The 15,213-nt window shown below is 48.4% G+C and overlaps 1 protein-coding gene across 1 annotated transcript; it reads right to left on the bottom strand.

Annotated features, from left to right (window-relative positions):
• Window positions 1-269: 269 nt before the first annotated feature.
• DMRT3 (doublesex and mab-3 related transcription factor 3) lies at window positions 270-13,708 on the bottom strand. The gene is made up of 2 exons (XM_046665066.1): window positions 13,252-13,708; window positions 270-1,364 (listed from the first exon to the last, which is right to left on the bottom strand). The coding sequence occupies exons 1-2, from the start codon at window positions 13,706-13,708 to the stop codon at window positions 400-402; spliced, it is 1,422 nt and encodes a 473-aa protein (XP_046521022.1). The 3' UTR covers window positions 270-399.
• Window positions 13,709-15,213: the final 1,505 nt, after the last annotated feature.

Here is a 15,213-nt window from a genome sequence, read left to right as displayed (position 1 = left end):
TATCCTGAGGAATCCTTTTTTACAAAACTGCATTCAAGTATACAATTTTATTGAACATTCCAGGTTGAGTTTAGGAGCAAGGCTGACCTTCAGCTTTCCATCCCCAAATAAATCTTCCGTGGACCCAGCTTTCCCAAGACTATTCTTAGCATTAGACTCTCTTTTACAATAAACATTCAGCACTAAAGCCACAGAGCAGAGCTATTTGGCATTTTCCAGTGAAGTGCAAGAAATTAAATAAGTTATGTTTTTATTGCTAAGGTATAGAATCAAGCACAGTCACTTTGTCAAACAGAAGGAAAGGGTATACACAGGACGAGGTTTCTCCTGGGGAGGGCAGGGGGTCAGAGTTCAAATGCACAGAAAATGTCACCTGGTCACCAGCCACCCGGTACCACTTTAAGATGATGTGTTGAGTATTCTAGAGTCTGAGGAGTCGGACCTCTCGTCATAGTCATCCTCGGTGTAAAGAGACTGCTTTGACACAATCGGACACCCATCGTCAGGGATGGAGATCCGAGGGTCTTCGGGGGCGCGCGTGGGAAGGACAGGCGAGCTTCTGAAGACGCTGGGTGAGCTCCCGGGGAAAGGGCTGACGTACTGGGACCTCAGCTGGTACTGCTGCTGCAGCGTCATGGTGTTCCACAGGGTGACATCATTGGGCAGGAAGGGGCTCGACTGGTTTCTCGCCAAGGTATTCCTCAGCATCAGAGGGTACCGGGGCGGCTGGGGGAAAGGATGCTGCAGGGGCACGGCCAAGGGGTTGGGGACAACGTTACTAGAGTCTGCGGAAAACCTCAACGTGTCTGGGACCCTGAAGGCCGATCCCACGGACCATTTGGAAGAGGAGATGGGGTAGGAGCTCAAGGTGTGTTCAAAGATGTGCCCGTTGGAGGGCAACACGAGGCTCTCGGGCTCTGCCGAAGTTCGGTCGGCGGCCGAGGCCGAGGAGCGGCTGGAGAGGAGGACCTCCACGGCGCTCACCAGGTCGCCCCCACAGCCCTTCAGGATGAGCTCCAGCACCGTGGGCTTCTGGTTGGGGAAGATTTTTTTTAACACTTCCAGGGGCGGTCTGTTGGCTTTCAAGCTGAAGGGCAGAGAAACGGTCCCCGAGGGGCCCTCGATCAGGAGGTGATTCTGTTCCCCGTGGTACTTGGGACTGTCGGGGCGGCTCTCGGAGGTGCCTCCGTTCTTCTGCACCGCATACCCGCCTTCATCCACAGACACGACCTCGGGGCTCTCCGGGGTGAAGCAGCCCTTACTTTTCACCACATCTGGGGAGCTCCTCTGGTCGGTGTCTTTGTCGCTGAAGGTCTCTGTGTTGTCTGCGGAGCTGCCGTCCCCAAGTCGCTCCTCAGTCAAATCTGGAAAGCAGAGAACAGCTGGGTTAATCCTTTCCTGGTGTGCATAAAAGGGAACAGATGTGCTCAGGAGAGCCCCACACAGGCTTCTTGGAAGGAGAAATGCATCTCAGTGGGTTATAACATAGTGCAAGCCTTAAGAAAAAAAAAATCCAAATTATGTCACTGGCAAATGGCAAAGAAAAAGACCCTGTAAATAAAGATCTAGGGGTCAGCCTGGTTGCCCAGCGGTTGAGTGCGCATGCACATTCTGCTTCGGCAGCCCAGGGTTCACCTGTTCGGTGCTGACACAGCACCGCTTGGCAAGCCATGCTGGGGCAGGCATCCCACATATAAAGTAGAGGAAGATGGGCACAGATGCTAGCTCAGGGCCAGTCTTCCTCAGCAAAAAGAGGAGGATTGGCAGCAGATGTTAGCTCAGAGCTAATCTTCCTCTAAAAAAAGAAAAGAAAAGAAAAAGATCTGGAAATCAGAGTGATTTCTCAGAAGGATGTGTGCAAGGAAACTTGCCTTCAACACAGAACAGCGACGTGATACCTCTAACCATACAAGATGTGACTGTGTGGCAGTGACAATTTCTAAATAGGAACCCTCTGTGGGGCTGCGGATAAACAGGCCCAGGGAAGGATAGGGAAATGAGCTCAGGCTTGTCTTTCGGCTCCTCTTCTCCAAACGAGGCAGCGGCTGTAATCTAAGGACATCATCGGCTGATGCATTACACATAGGCCCACAGGGGATTCTAATATTCTAAATCCACTTTCTCACAGGCTGATTTTGTGTTTAATATGTCTTGTGAACTAGTACTCAGTATGTGTCATCAGGTTACCATGTACAAGAACTAGTCAATATAATTGCCAGAGTGCAAGAAAGAAGCCTCTAGTGGTTGAAATCTGTCTTAAAAAGCCACTTGAGGGACTGACTGTGGGTTGCCTGTAACTTGCACGAGAGGCCAAGCAAAACCAGCTCTGAGTTCTGGACAGGCTGCAGGAGAGAAAGAAGGAAATGGCTGGAGAGGGCCTTTGAAAAAGTGCACAGGGAGCGTGACCCATCCATGAAACAATGCGTCCGGAACTCCAGGACAGCGGGGTGCAAGAGGTGGGTGTGTTTTCATGAACAGTTTTATTAGTAAAGTTCAGGGAAAGGACTTAAGGATACCTTCTTGAATTACATTGAGAGAAAAAAAAAGCTTCCCAAATAAAGCAGAGATTTGCCATGAAGTAAACCAGTTGCAAATTTAACATTTTGACCTAAGACATTATCTCCAAAGGGGTATTACGGTGCTAAAGCAGGCAGAAACCAGTAGATAAGACTGTTTTGCTTGCAGAAGTAAGCTCTAAAAGACCTTTATAATAAAGGAACATATTCTTTATTAACAAGCTATATGCAATCGGATTTTTATCCTTTCTAAAACAAGTACTATCTGTGTCTACTCAAAGCCAATGTAACTGATCTAAAGATGAAAATTATTCATGACCCAGTGGTCCAGTTGTAAACAACCTGTTGGCCTGTGTTTTCAGCGGCCCTGCCTGAATCGCCTCATTGTCTCCTTCTCTGTGGGCACACCTGATTATGTGTAGATAGCCAGCCGCTGAAATTTCATCAAAGCAGCTTCTAAAAATCCATCTCCTCCCATTTGTTGTTGTTGATTTTAAAAGCCTGAAACAACGGCCCATTTATGAACATTTTTCTAATATGGGATATATCTCAACTATGATTGAAAAACAAAACTTTGGTTCTTCATGAAGCAATAAATATGTGCCAAGTGTAAATAAATACTCTGAAAAATATTCTTAAACTATATCAGTGCAAGTTTCAATCATAAATCTGATACGAATTCACACTTATCTCAAATTTCCATTTTAAGTAAACTGCTTCTTTTTCCAATGCAAAATACAAGGTTTCCACGTGGGGATCGTTTGCGGCCCACTCATATCAAGCCATCTTTGCTTTCTTTAACAGCTCTGAGATGCGCAAAAGACCTGTTTTGCAAAAGAAATTTGACATATTCTCTCCTGCAACTTTCTAGGACAGGGGACCCAGCTTTCATCTCTTGAGTTAATGTGGTACTTGTCCTTACTCCCAAAGAGAAAAACAGCAACAAAAAGGTTTCTACAGATTCGCATTCTAATCAGGTAGACCTATCTAAATTTTTCTGACTTGTGACCCCATGCATATGTCTTGGCTGTTACTCTATTATTAAACACTTGAAAAGGAGTGGACAGTGACAGTGTATTAGCTTGGCAGTGAACTGAACACACAGCTGGATTCTGGCCTCTGCTCAACAGAGCTTGGGAAAACAAGTCAAATACTCTCCCCAGGTAAATATGGACATAAAATAATGTTTTAAATACTATGCATCTCTAAACAGTCTTATTTAATTTTGGCTTTCATTATCTATTATTATCAGTATCGAGTATTTGTATCCTTATGATATGCAAGATACAGAGGGAAAGAGAAAAAAAGGCAGAAAAATACCAGGAAGTATAAGACCTGCCCCTAACTTGTGGAACTTCTTAGTGAATTGGTGAGATAAGACGCATGTGCAGGGGGAAAAGCAAACCCAGGCAGGCAGAATTTGCTAAGCATCAAATATAACACACATTGTACATGAATGTTCATAGTAGCATTGTCCACTATAGCCAAAAGGGGGAAGCAACCCAAGTGTCCGCCAGTGAATAAACGGACAGACGAAATGGGGTCTGTACATACAATGCGATATTTATTGTTCAGCCTCAAAAAGGAATAAAATTCTGACACATGCTACAATATGGATGCACCTTGAAAACACACTAAGTGAAATAAGCCAGTCACAAAAGGACAAATACTCTATGATTCCACTTATATGAAGTGCCTAGAACAGAAAAATTCAGAGTCAGAAAGTAGAATGGGGGGCTGAGGAAGCAGGAACGGGGCCTTACTGTTTAATGGGTACAGGGTTCCAGTCTGGGGTGATGAAAAAGTTCTGGAAATGGACAGTGGTGATGGTTGCACAACATCGTGAATGTACTTAATGCCACCACACTGTACCCCTAAAAATGGTTAAAATAGTCAATTTTATGTTATGTATGTTTTACCACAATAAAAAGAAAAGAGAAATATGACACACAGTAACACAGGAGATGGTGAGATTTCCTTAAGCAGGAGAAACAACTGGTTCTTCTAAGGAAATAAAAGGTACATAAGTACAGCTAAAAAGCTCAAAACTTAGCTATTTTTAAAAGAGACATGTGAACCTAAAAACAGCATCCTATTTTAAAAGGCAAACGTTTCCCCACCCTGGATGAGTTTCACATTTGAGGAAAATGTTTTGAGGTCTATCAACCAAATTCACTCATCCACAGAACGCTACAGGCTCCAGAGGAAAGTGATTCAGAGAGAAGTTCAGTCGCAGGGGAACTAGGGAACGATATTCTGGCTAATCTGACATATCTACCATGACGACAATGTAGTATTTTTTTTCAAGATGGTAAAGGACACACTGTCCCAATCAACTGGATTTAGGATGGCAGGATTATAAATCTGACAACACGAAATTCCACTTTTGAACCAATTTTCCTGTTTTGCACAACAGGCCACAGTGGAATCTTACATGGATGTGCACTTGTTCGTCAATTGTGAACCCCAGACTGCAAAAGCCTGTCTCTTATTTCCTTGTGCTACCCCTTGCCCCTGCTACTGTGACATGAACAGTGCAGCATGCGCTTCTGGGTACTTCTCAGGGAGCAGGGGGTGGATGGTGCTGATTCATCCAGACTCTCTCCATAGGTTCTGGGCTGATAAGCCTCTCCCAATGGAAGTCCAGATCATGTCAAAAAGTGAGAAAAGCTAGCAAGATGTCACAGGAATCAAATCTACAAATTCAGAACATCAGAGTTCAGCACTGTTTACACTGAGCTCAAAGGGAAGATAGAAGACGTCGAAAGAAGCAATGAGTGAGACACACCTATAGTGTCATACACCTGAGCGGCACATAAAGTCTTGCTAAGGGGGGGTTGGGTGAGCAGAACCCCAATCCACACCCAAGGCTATTGGGTTTCAAAACTGGGAAGGGAGGACTAGCCTCTCACCTTGACCAAGAAAACTTCTTGGCCAACAGCAATTTCTGAAGGGCAGAATATATAGTCCCTGGAGTTTTGTGTCTAGTATTGGTTGTAATGTTGTACCCAAACTAGATGTACTGTAAATTATTCTACTATAAATACAGACTTTCACAAGTAATTATAGAGGGTGAGTTCTGAGCCCAGTGATAAAGCGTAATTTAATAACAGATGTTTCTTTACATCTCTAAATTTTTTCCTAAATGAACTTTATAAATTGTTCGTGTTGGTTTAAAATACAAAGGCCTTTCTAGATATAGAAATGTGAAACTGCCAACTAACAAAATGAAAAAGGAAATACTCACCCAACACTTTACCCTCTTTCTTCTTGAAACTGACACCCTAATTCCTTGAACATATAAGTAAGAGTATATTTCAACTGATAATATTTTTACCCCTAATATACGGGTGCAGAAAGCAAAAACTACTAGATAAAAAGTAGAAAGAAATCAATTTCATCTGATATTACAAACCACCTTTGAAAGTGATACGATCTGCTGTTTCTAATGCTTATCACCTGGATATTTTGAAAATCTTACTAAATGTTCACTCTTCAATTTCATATTTTTCATGATGTAGAAACACTCAGAGCCACTCATGAAATAAACTCTTTGCTGGGTAAAAGGAGTAGATACTCAATTAAGATGGAATATTTTTCTATGAGTAATAATACTACCAACTTCAAAATATGTATATGCCATAAGATAGCTACAAGATTTTAACTAAGGAGAGAAAATGAACACACACAAAAGTGACTTCCAATCTAAAATTATAGTTTGCAAAATCTAACTTTCTTTAGAGAATTTTTTCATATGAAAATGCAGTTAAATTAAAAATTGCAGGTATTCATTTCAGATATTTAAAAAGACTACCACATACGTGAAACAAACATTCTGCTCAAGACATGTAAAATGGAAAATCTTTCTGACTTAAATGTGGTGGGTTTTATCCATTCTATCCAATGATCAAAACCAAAACATATCTTACATCCAGAATTAAAACACAAAAACATTAGCATAGAGAGTAATGTTTCCTAGTGCAAAAGTCACGGGACTTTTTTCTTTAATTTTGAAATCATGTCACACCTTTTGAAACATGGATTGTCATGTCCTCATCTGTTCACTCGAGCCTTGGGGACACACCTCTGAATAACTGTTCCCTGATGGGTCGTTTTCAAAGCACACAAATCCTACAGCAACAGCAGGGAGGGAGCCCCAGCAAGACGGGGCATCCATTGCCCAGTCAGAATTCTAACAGGAGACGTGCTTTTCACCATTTCTCTTATCTTTACCTCCCACTAGAAGTGCTGAATCATAAAAACTGAATGGTTAAAAACCTAAAGTAGAGCAGGGCAGGAATGTCGGTCTAAAATCTTTCCTTTTCCTCCTGAGGGAGAAGAAAACTTGTGAAAAGCAAAAATAAATAATCATGCTTTGCTTTTAAAAAGTTGTTAACAACACTGGTTTAATAATGTATGGAGGTATCAAGATGGTTCCTGGGGCCCAATATTTTGGGGGACACTGGTATAGAAAGGGCTGAACTTAAGGAAGTTTGGCTTGCAACTGTGCACTTCCTACGTCCTGCAAAAATTTAGTTTGGACCTCTTTCTTGAGTTACAAAGGAGCACTTTTCAAGAAGCAGGAGGGAAATTACCTATAAATCTAATCTACATGTTTATTTGGTACTTACAAAATTGCAGCTGGCTACTCATTCATCCATCTATTTAAGAAATATCCTTCAAGCCCTCACGATGTGCCCAGGCATCATGTTAGGTAAGATGACATAGAGAAAATTAAAGCATTGCCTCTTGGCCACTGAGAGGCTTACGGCATACTAACTAATCTTTTGCAAAATGTCCAAGTTATCTGTGCAGTTGGTCAAATTTTACATTGAAACACAACATGTAACTCAAAGGCCAGGAGCTGGACAGACCATGGTGTGTTCGCGGGAGGGAATTTTATTCTAAACATTCTCATATAAAGACTGTGGGTGCAACAGATATTCATACTGAACTAAAATAGTCATGGGGGGGGAGCAGAACACAGATCCCAGCTTTGCAAATTTATGTCTGCTTAGTCTTTAGAATCAACAGAGATTAGAGATTCAGTAAAGAACTCATGTTCTGAATGTTTTCTGTAATATTGTTATTCAGTAGTTGATTGTGCTTATTTTTTATAGTTGTTTAACTTACGATAAAATGCAAAAAGAGAAACCCCACCTAGTTATGTTTTAGTTTCCCTTAGCTTCTTCAGAGAGCAGCAGTCTGCAATGCTCAGACAAGGGGTGGCTCACTAAAGCCATATGGACTCGGGAGTGACATGACAGAATCCCAAGTGGATGGAGCTGTGATGACCAGCTGTCCTACCACTCAGGCCTCAACCTCTGCCATGAGTGCCCATGCATACCCCGTTCAAGGCCCACTCTGCACTAGACATAGGGGTCCAGGGACCTGAGTGGCTGATGGCTGAGGGGTCACAACAGGTTAAAACGGAATGCAAGGAAGAAAGGAAGAGGTGAGAAGAGGGAAAGGGGAGGCAGGCAAGCAAACAGATTTTTACTGAGCTCTGTCCTCCTCTCTGTCAGAAAGAACTGCAACATTTCCAGAAAGGGGCTCCAAGTCCTCCCGGGACGCTGATTTATGAAGATTTACTCCCTTTGCCTCTGTAAAGCTGTTAACGGAAAGTGCTGACTGGCTGCAGCAAAGAATTTCTCATCAATGTTCTTTGATTGTATTTTGCAAACAAAATGCCTGTTGCTTGGTAACATTTCACTTGAGCCTGACCTTCCCCGAAAGTTATTGCTATCGGATTCGATTTACACTGTCCTCCTGTGATTACTGTAATCTTTTAAACCCGGGAGTTCATCCATCAGGGAAAAAGAAAAGTTGGTTGTGTAAGTCGAGAGCATGGCTATCCGCCAGATTTATAACCCGGAGGAGTGTGCTGTGGGGAGAGATTTTTCCCCGCGAGTGGAACTCTGGTTCCTAGACGCCGAAAACGCTCTCGTTTTTGCTTTCATCCCTGTCCTCAGACCCACAACATGGTCACCAGCGCCTCTCCGATGCCTGCCCGGGGCAGCTCGGGCTCCACGGAGAGAAAGCGGCGGGGAGACGCGCACCAGTGCCCCCCACGCCCAGGGCGCCTTGCAAGGCGATTGGGGCTCGATGGGGACCGCCTCGGCCTAGGGTTGGCAGCGGAAATAGCAGGATGCCCAGTTAAATATGAACTTCGGATAAACAACGAATTTTTTCGTATAAGTATGCCCCATGCAATATTTGGCATCCTGGGGTGGTTTTTTTTTGCGTGTATTTGCATGTTTTTTGTTAAATTTGACAACCCACCGAGGCTCGGGAGGCCGGCCCGGGGCGGGCGCCGGCGTCTCGCTCCCGGCCGCGTCCCGGGTCGCCGGCAGGGAGCGGGGAGGCAGCCCGGGCCGCGGCGGCGTGCGGCGAGCAGGGGCGTCCCGGGAGCGGCTCGGGGCAAGGGGACAGCGGCCCGTGCAGCCGCAGGGGAGCCGCGCGCCGCCGCCAGCGCCTGTCCCCGGTTCCCGGAGCGCCGCTCGGGGAGAGGACAGCCCCTGCGCCGCGGGCCACCGGGGGCCGGGCCCGCTGCCCCGCACACCGCCCGGCGCTCGGCCGCGGGGGCCCAGGAGCCTGGCGCGCAGATCGCCCGGCGCCCGCGGGAGAGGCCGGGAGCTGTGAGCGTCCTGGGGTCCCACTCCCAAAAGCCAGCCCTGGGCAAGGTTTGAAAGAGACCAGTAGTCTGGTACCGCTTATCCCTTTTCATTTAGGCCGTTTTGTGTTTTAAAGTGCAACTCTGAGTCAGGCCCCTCGCCCCAAATGAAGTCATCTTAAAACCAGACCCCGTTTTTAAATCAGAGGTTCACTTCAGGAATGACTGAAGTCTTCCCTACTTTTTGTCTGCTTCTAGCCTATAGTCACAGAGGGTCTCCCATCCCGGCCTGCACCGGTGATCCCGTAACACTCAGTATATCTGCAGATACCTCTCTCTTTAAGTTAAAAATACAAATAAGGAAGCAGACTGGACAGGACTCAGTCAAACAGGAGCCGAAAGGCCCAGAGCACGCATAAAGATGCTAGGAGGTGCCGGGCAGGAGACAAGATAAAACAAAGGCACTTTTCCCAAATCTCCTAACTTCTCTCCCTATAGTTCTCTTGTTCTCTCCTTTTCAGGAGAAATAAACAGGAAAGGAGATTCTACTCTCCTATTTGACCCTGCTTTCCTATTCCTAACCAAATAGGATGTTTTCAATTTCTTTTACCCTTAAGGACACTTTAAAAGAACTTGTGTACATGTTTATTTTGATGGGCACATGTAGAGCCTAGAAGTATCTATAGCCACAGATCGGTCCCCTCACAGCACCCCCACCTCCTGGAGGAAAAGTTGGGGGTGGGAGAAGGGAGCGAGAACTCAGGAATGTAACTTTAGCTTCTCACCTTGGTCGTGACCCTTAACTTTCCTCAGCTCTCAAGCCCAGGTCCTGAAAGGCTGGCTTGGCGGGTTGACGGTGCTGACTCAGATACACTAAGAGCTGAAACATGTTCAGCTTCCCACATTTTCATGGGGGGGGGGGGGAAGGGGTGTGAGGAGGATGAAGAGGGAATTTAGGAGAATAAGTGAATCACGATCTAATAATTCCAGGCCAGTCATAGATGATAATCAAGAAGCATGGGAAATCTACACCCCAAAAGAAAAAAATGCTTCAATCCATAGCTAGAAGTAATAACCATTAGAATATGAATATTCTCCTTAAAACCACCACCACGTTGAAAGGGATGTTCAACACACTACACCGTTAGATAAAATAACCTCTGTTCCTTTAAAGAAACTGAAGAGATTTCGCCCAGTTACACAACCAAGTTTTGGTGTTAATGTGTCGCTCCCTGAACTGGGTGTTTTTTCCTCCAGTGGTGCCCAGCAAACATACCCTTCTTTAGGGCCTGTACTTTTTTCTCAAGAATTTCTGATGAGGGAAAAAGACTTGTGCACCTGCATTTGTATCCAACAAAAAAAGCATATGTCTCTACAGCTATGTACTAACGAGGCCCTTTGCAAAAGAACAACCCACGTTTTGGACACAGAGATCAGAAAGAAACAGAGCTCCACGATTTGCCAGCAGATGTTCAGAGATTCCTCATGGCCTGTGAACTTACTGTACATGAGGACCTACCACTAGAACAGAGCTTCACTCAGTTCTCTACCTGCGAGGAGCTGCTTGTCCAGGAGTATCTGATATACTTCTAAATATCCGTGGTGTGTTACATACAAATACATTATAACAACAACTGCAAAAAAAGGCCTAATACAGACAGCACCAGCTAGTCTCATCCACAAAGTTTTCTCTAACTTAAACTCCAAATGGGCTTTCTTACAAAGCATTGTACAGAAATGATCTGCTTGTGTGCTTGCCTTCCTAGTGGAAAACAATTATCTGTTATTTTCTTGCCCCCCTCATTGGATTGATGATAGGCTGCCTTTTTATAAGAATGGAATTATGGGGTCAAAGCAATTTAAAGAAGAAAAACAAAACTTATATAAATGAATGTGCAAGGTATGCAGCATGGCCAGGTGGGAACGGAGCCTTGGTCCCTGATGGCTCAGTCTCCTAAAGACATCACTCTGACCTCTCCTTCTGATAAATCCTATTCTCCTTTTCAATCACTTGTTTTCAGTTTGGAGGGCTCAGGCTATCCTTGAATACTAGGTGGGAGGAAAAGAGAGAGCACCAGGCCTGGTTTGTCCAGTTGAAATCAGTCTCCCTCTTTCATTCTCCCAAACTATGTATCCTTCTGATGCTGCAGCTGCTCTCTGGCTTTTCTTCCTGCCCTCACCACCCACCTCCCAGGGTTGTGTTTGGTTTTGTGACTCTTCAGAAACCACCAACTTGCCTATCCCTGAATGGTTTGAAGAGCAAAGGATGGGAAAGGCTTCTTGGACAAGGACCCCAGAACCCAATGCCCCTATTACAGGGGTGCCGCTGGGCAAGCGGCCACTGCAAAATGCTACCACTGACATGAACTCAGCCTCCTGCCCTGGTGCTGGGGGAAATGGAGACAGGGAAACTGGAAACAGAAAGGTTGGGAAGTTACTGGCATGGATCAACTTCCAGAACTGAGACACTTTTCTACTTACTTGTTCTAACCTAAAGGAGAAAAACAAAACACGATACCCTCCATTCCTCTGTGGCATATCTATAAACTAACTGACAAAAGAGAACTGTGGGGGTGGGGAGGAGCATTACTCAGAGAAATGCTTGCATCCTACCTTGGATTAAATTGCCACAAAATCCATGCTCAGCAACCTCTCTTCTGTCCTTAAAATACCCAGCTGTGCTCTTCTCATAAGATGTTCTCAAAGCTTCAGGCCTGGAGAGCATAACTGAGCAAGAGGGCAGCACATCTATGCCTGCCAGGCTGCCTATCAACCCACCCCCAAACCAGTAAGTCTGCATTTCCCCCAGCTCCACACAGCAGCCCAGTGCTCCTGGAAGCCTCTCTCCAGAAGCCAGAGGTGCTGTCTTTTTTGGGGGGAGGGGGAGGCAGAAGTTCTACCACAGTTCCACCTACATAGAGCTCTGGGCCTTCCAGGCCTTCTCTCTGTGAATTCCAGCATATCCTCTAATCCCCTTCCGGAGAGACTGCCTCTTTGCCTTTGTACATCCGCCCAAGTGAAGGAGAAACACCATCCACAAGTCCATTGAATTCCAAGATCCTAAAATCAAAGGAACACTTGGGCTGGGCAGGATGGCAAGCTAGAGATTCCTCATGAGGAAAGAGACTCAACTGCCAGCGCCGCAGGCTCCGGAGGCCTGGAGTGGGGAAGGAGATAGAGGCTTGGGGGGAGGGGGGGGAATCTGTCTACCCTAGGGCTCAGGGTAAATTCTCTCTAAAGCACAGCAAAGGACGAGAGGGAAGGAGAAGGAAGAGGAGTCCGAGATCGTTGGCTCCAAATTGGCAGTTTAGCAGATTTCCCCGCCTCGAACGGGGGAAAGGGCTTCCGCGCTGTAGATTGTTTTGTTTTTATTTCTTTAAACCACAAACACAGCTGAGGGCGGCCTAAGGAACAGTGGTCAAAGACCTGAGCGGTTCTGCAAAAGGAATTGACTCTGGGCGCGCCAGATTCTGGGTCCTCGCTATCAGTTTAGGCACCTTTCTGGCCTTTTTTTTACTACTGCTTCTAAATGGGGCTTCTTTCAGCGAATTGCAAGAGAGTGGAGACCACAGAGTGCTACTAGAAAGGCTTCGGGGTCGCTCTAGTTAACCCCGGGCCGGGCCGGGGCCGAGAAGCACGCCCAGGTCAAAGTCAGACAAGCCTTGGGCCCTGGCGCTTTTCCTGGAACTACCCGTCCCAACCTCCAAATGCAAGGCCCTCTAAGCCCGCCGCCAGAAAAGCCCTGCCGCGCGGAGGCTGTGTGTGCCCGCTCGGATTTTAATTTGGTGCCATCTCGATCTCATCTCGATCTCTTTACCGCTGAAACGAATAAGTCCCCGTTTAACCTGGGGAAGGCACTTGGGATCCGGAGACACAGTCCAGCCATTTGGCGCGCCCGTGGCGCCTTTCCCACGGGCGCCTGGCTTCTACCTGCCCGGTATCCAGACTGATGGCCGGCTTCTGCCCGGAAAGAACCGGCTTGCCGGGGATTGTGGAGGAAGGCCCGGCCAGGCCAACTTCCGAAACCTTGCCTCCAGGCCTCCCAGGCAGAGCCGCAGCAAGAGCTCCGAAGTTTTTGCGCCCACGCGCCTGGCCTGGCGCCCGCCCCGCGGAAGCTCTTACCTGGCTTGGCGAGCTGCGCCTGCAGCGCCCCGGGCTGCGGCTCGGTGGCCCAGCGCAGCGCGGCGGCCGCAGCCAACTCGGCGGCGGGACGCTGCGGCGGCGGCTGAGACGGCTGCGAGGTCGGCGGCGGCTGCGGGGCGGCGGCGGCGGCGTCCCCCGGCGGCGGGGGGCCGGGCAGAGCACGCAGCGAGTCGGGAATGAGGCTCTCGAGGCTCTCGTTAGCTTGCTGCCGGCGCAGCGCCACCTGCGCCGCCATGACCCTCTGCCGCTCGATGATGAGGATGCACTTCTCGCAGGTGCAGTCCTTGAAGCGGCAGTAGCGCTTGTGACCCTTGAGCCAGGACAGCACCCCGTGGTTGCGGCAGCGCGCGCACTTGGGCGTGCGCTGCAAGGGCGCCCGCGGCGGCTGCGACACCGGGCCGCCCATGTACAGGTAGGGGGAACCGTAGCCGTTCATGCCCCGAGCTCCCGGAAGAGCTGGCGGGCTGGCGGCGGGAGCGGGCCAGGGGGCGCTGGACGGCGGGGCTGGGAGGCGCGCTCAGGGGCGGCCTCCGGACGGCGCGGTCCTTGGTCCCGCAGCTCCGGCGGCCGCGTGCGCTCCGGGCTGGCCAGAGATGCGGCACCCGTCTTTGCGGCGCTCGCAGCCTCAGTCTCCCGCTGGTGCTCCGCCAATCCCACGCTGGTCACGTCTCCGCCAGCCGCTGCTTTGGCCGGCACGTCCTCCCTCGCCAAGGCGCTGCAGCGGCTGCGAGGAGCCGGCGACAGCTCGGGTTAGGGTCTGAGCGTGCTCGTCTGCAGCTCCCGCGCGCGCTGGCCAGGCCCAGCGCCTCCTCCACCGCCCTCCCCCCACTCCTCCCTCCCTCACGTCACCCCCACCCCCCGAGGTCCGGGTCTCCTTGCACTTCCCACCCTACTCCACGCCTTTCTCCTTCCTTGTGCCTCTCGAGTCCCTGCACTTCACCTTCCTTGCCACCTGCAGCCAGGCTCCTCTCGCGGGGGCGCTCACGGCCCCCTCCGCCAAGTTCTCTGCGTTTCCCCTGCCCGCGGCGGGAGGGACTGCGGCGCTTCGGGACGCGGCGGTGCACGCGGGGCGGGGATGGGGAGGCCCGGCGGGGGTGAGGGTGGGGTGCCCGTAGGCGAGTGAAGTGGCCGTTCCCCAACGCTCTTCTTTTCTCCCTCCAGGCTGATTTGGCGGCACCAGGCCTGAGGCCGCTTTTATCCCAACACTTTGCCGAGAAACTCGGCTCGGCTAGAGCCAGAGCCTACTGGAGCGTGGCAGGTGCACTGGGGACCCGGCAGGAGCCGAGAGGGTCTTAAGTTGGGGCGAGCCAGGCCCCGCGCAGGACCACTGGCAGTAGGGCGGTGATTTGTAAAATTTGGGCTCTTTCTTGATTTCCTTTTGCAACATATTTTGTCTTGCTGCTGTAGAAGAAAATGAATGTTGTTGAAAACCTGCTGGCCCAAGATGACAACCCATTTTGCAGGCTATTTCAAAGGGAAAAACAGTCCTCCTCCTTTGGCGCTGAGTTTATTTTTCTACACTCTTCCCCACGTTTTAGTAAAAAACAAGTCTCTGTCCTGAAAGGCCGGGGAAGTGTTCGTGTGGAGGATTTGCTTAAGTACTGCATCTTAACTTTCAGAGTGGACCAAGGAGCCACGTTAGCGTCTGGAAAGTTACGGGACATGACCTTCCCTCTCCCCAGCAGCCACTGAACCAGCAAACGGAGGTCTCGCGTCACGCAGTTCAAACCCCCACGGACTCAGTGATTTAGTTATAGATAAGGGATGGGGTCACTTCGTCCCTGCCGCCCCCAGCGTCTTTGGATAGTATGAAACTTTGTTTAAACTGTTATTTGCATATTTTTAATCTCCTCCGAGTACCCGAGTACCCGTTTGACCTAATGCAGACTACTGCCACCAATACACAGGGACCTCAAATCAAAACACAAAGACAAAAAACAG

The sequence above is a fragment of the Equus quagga genome, chromosome 6 (assembly GCF_021613505.1).
Source record: "Equus quagga isolate Etosha38 chromosome 6, UCLA_HA_Equagga_1.0, whole genome shotgun sequence".
Classification (NCBI taxonomy): domain Eukaryota; kingdom Metazoa; phylum Chordata; class Mammalia; order Perissodactyla; family Equidae; genus Equus; species Equus quagga.
Note: the sequence above shows the minus strand (reverse complement) of the source record. Positions and strands in the feature narration are given on the sequence as shown.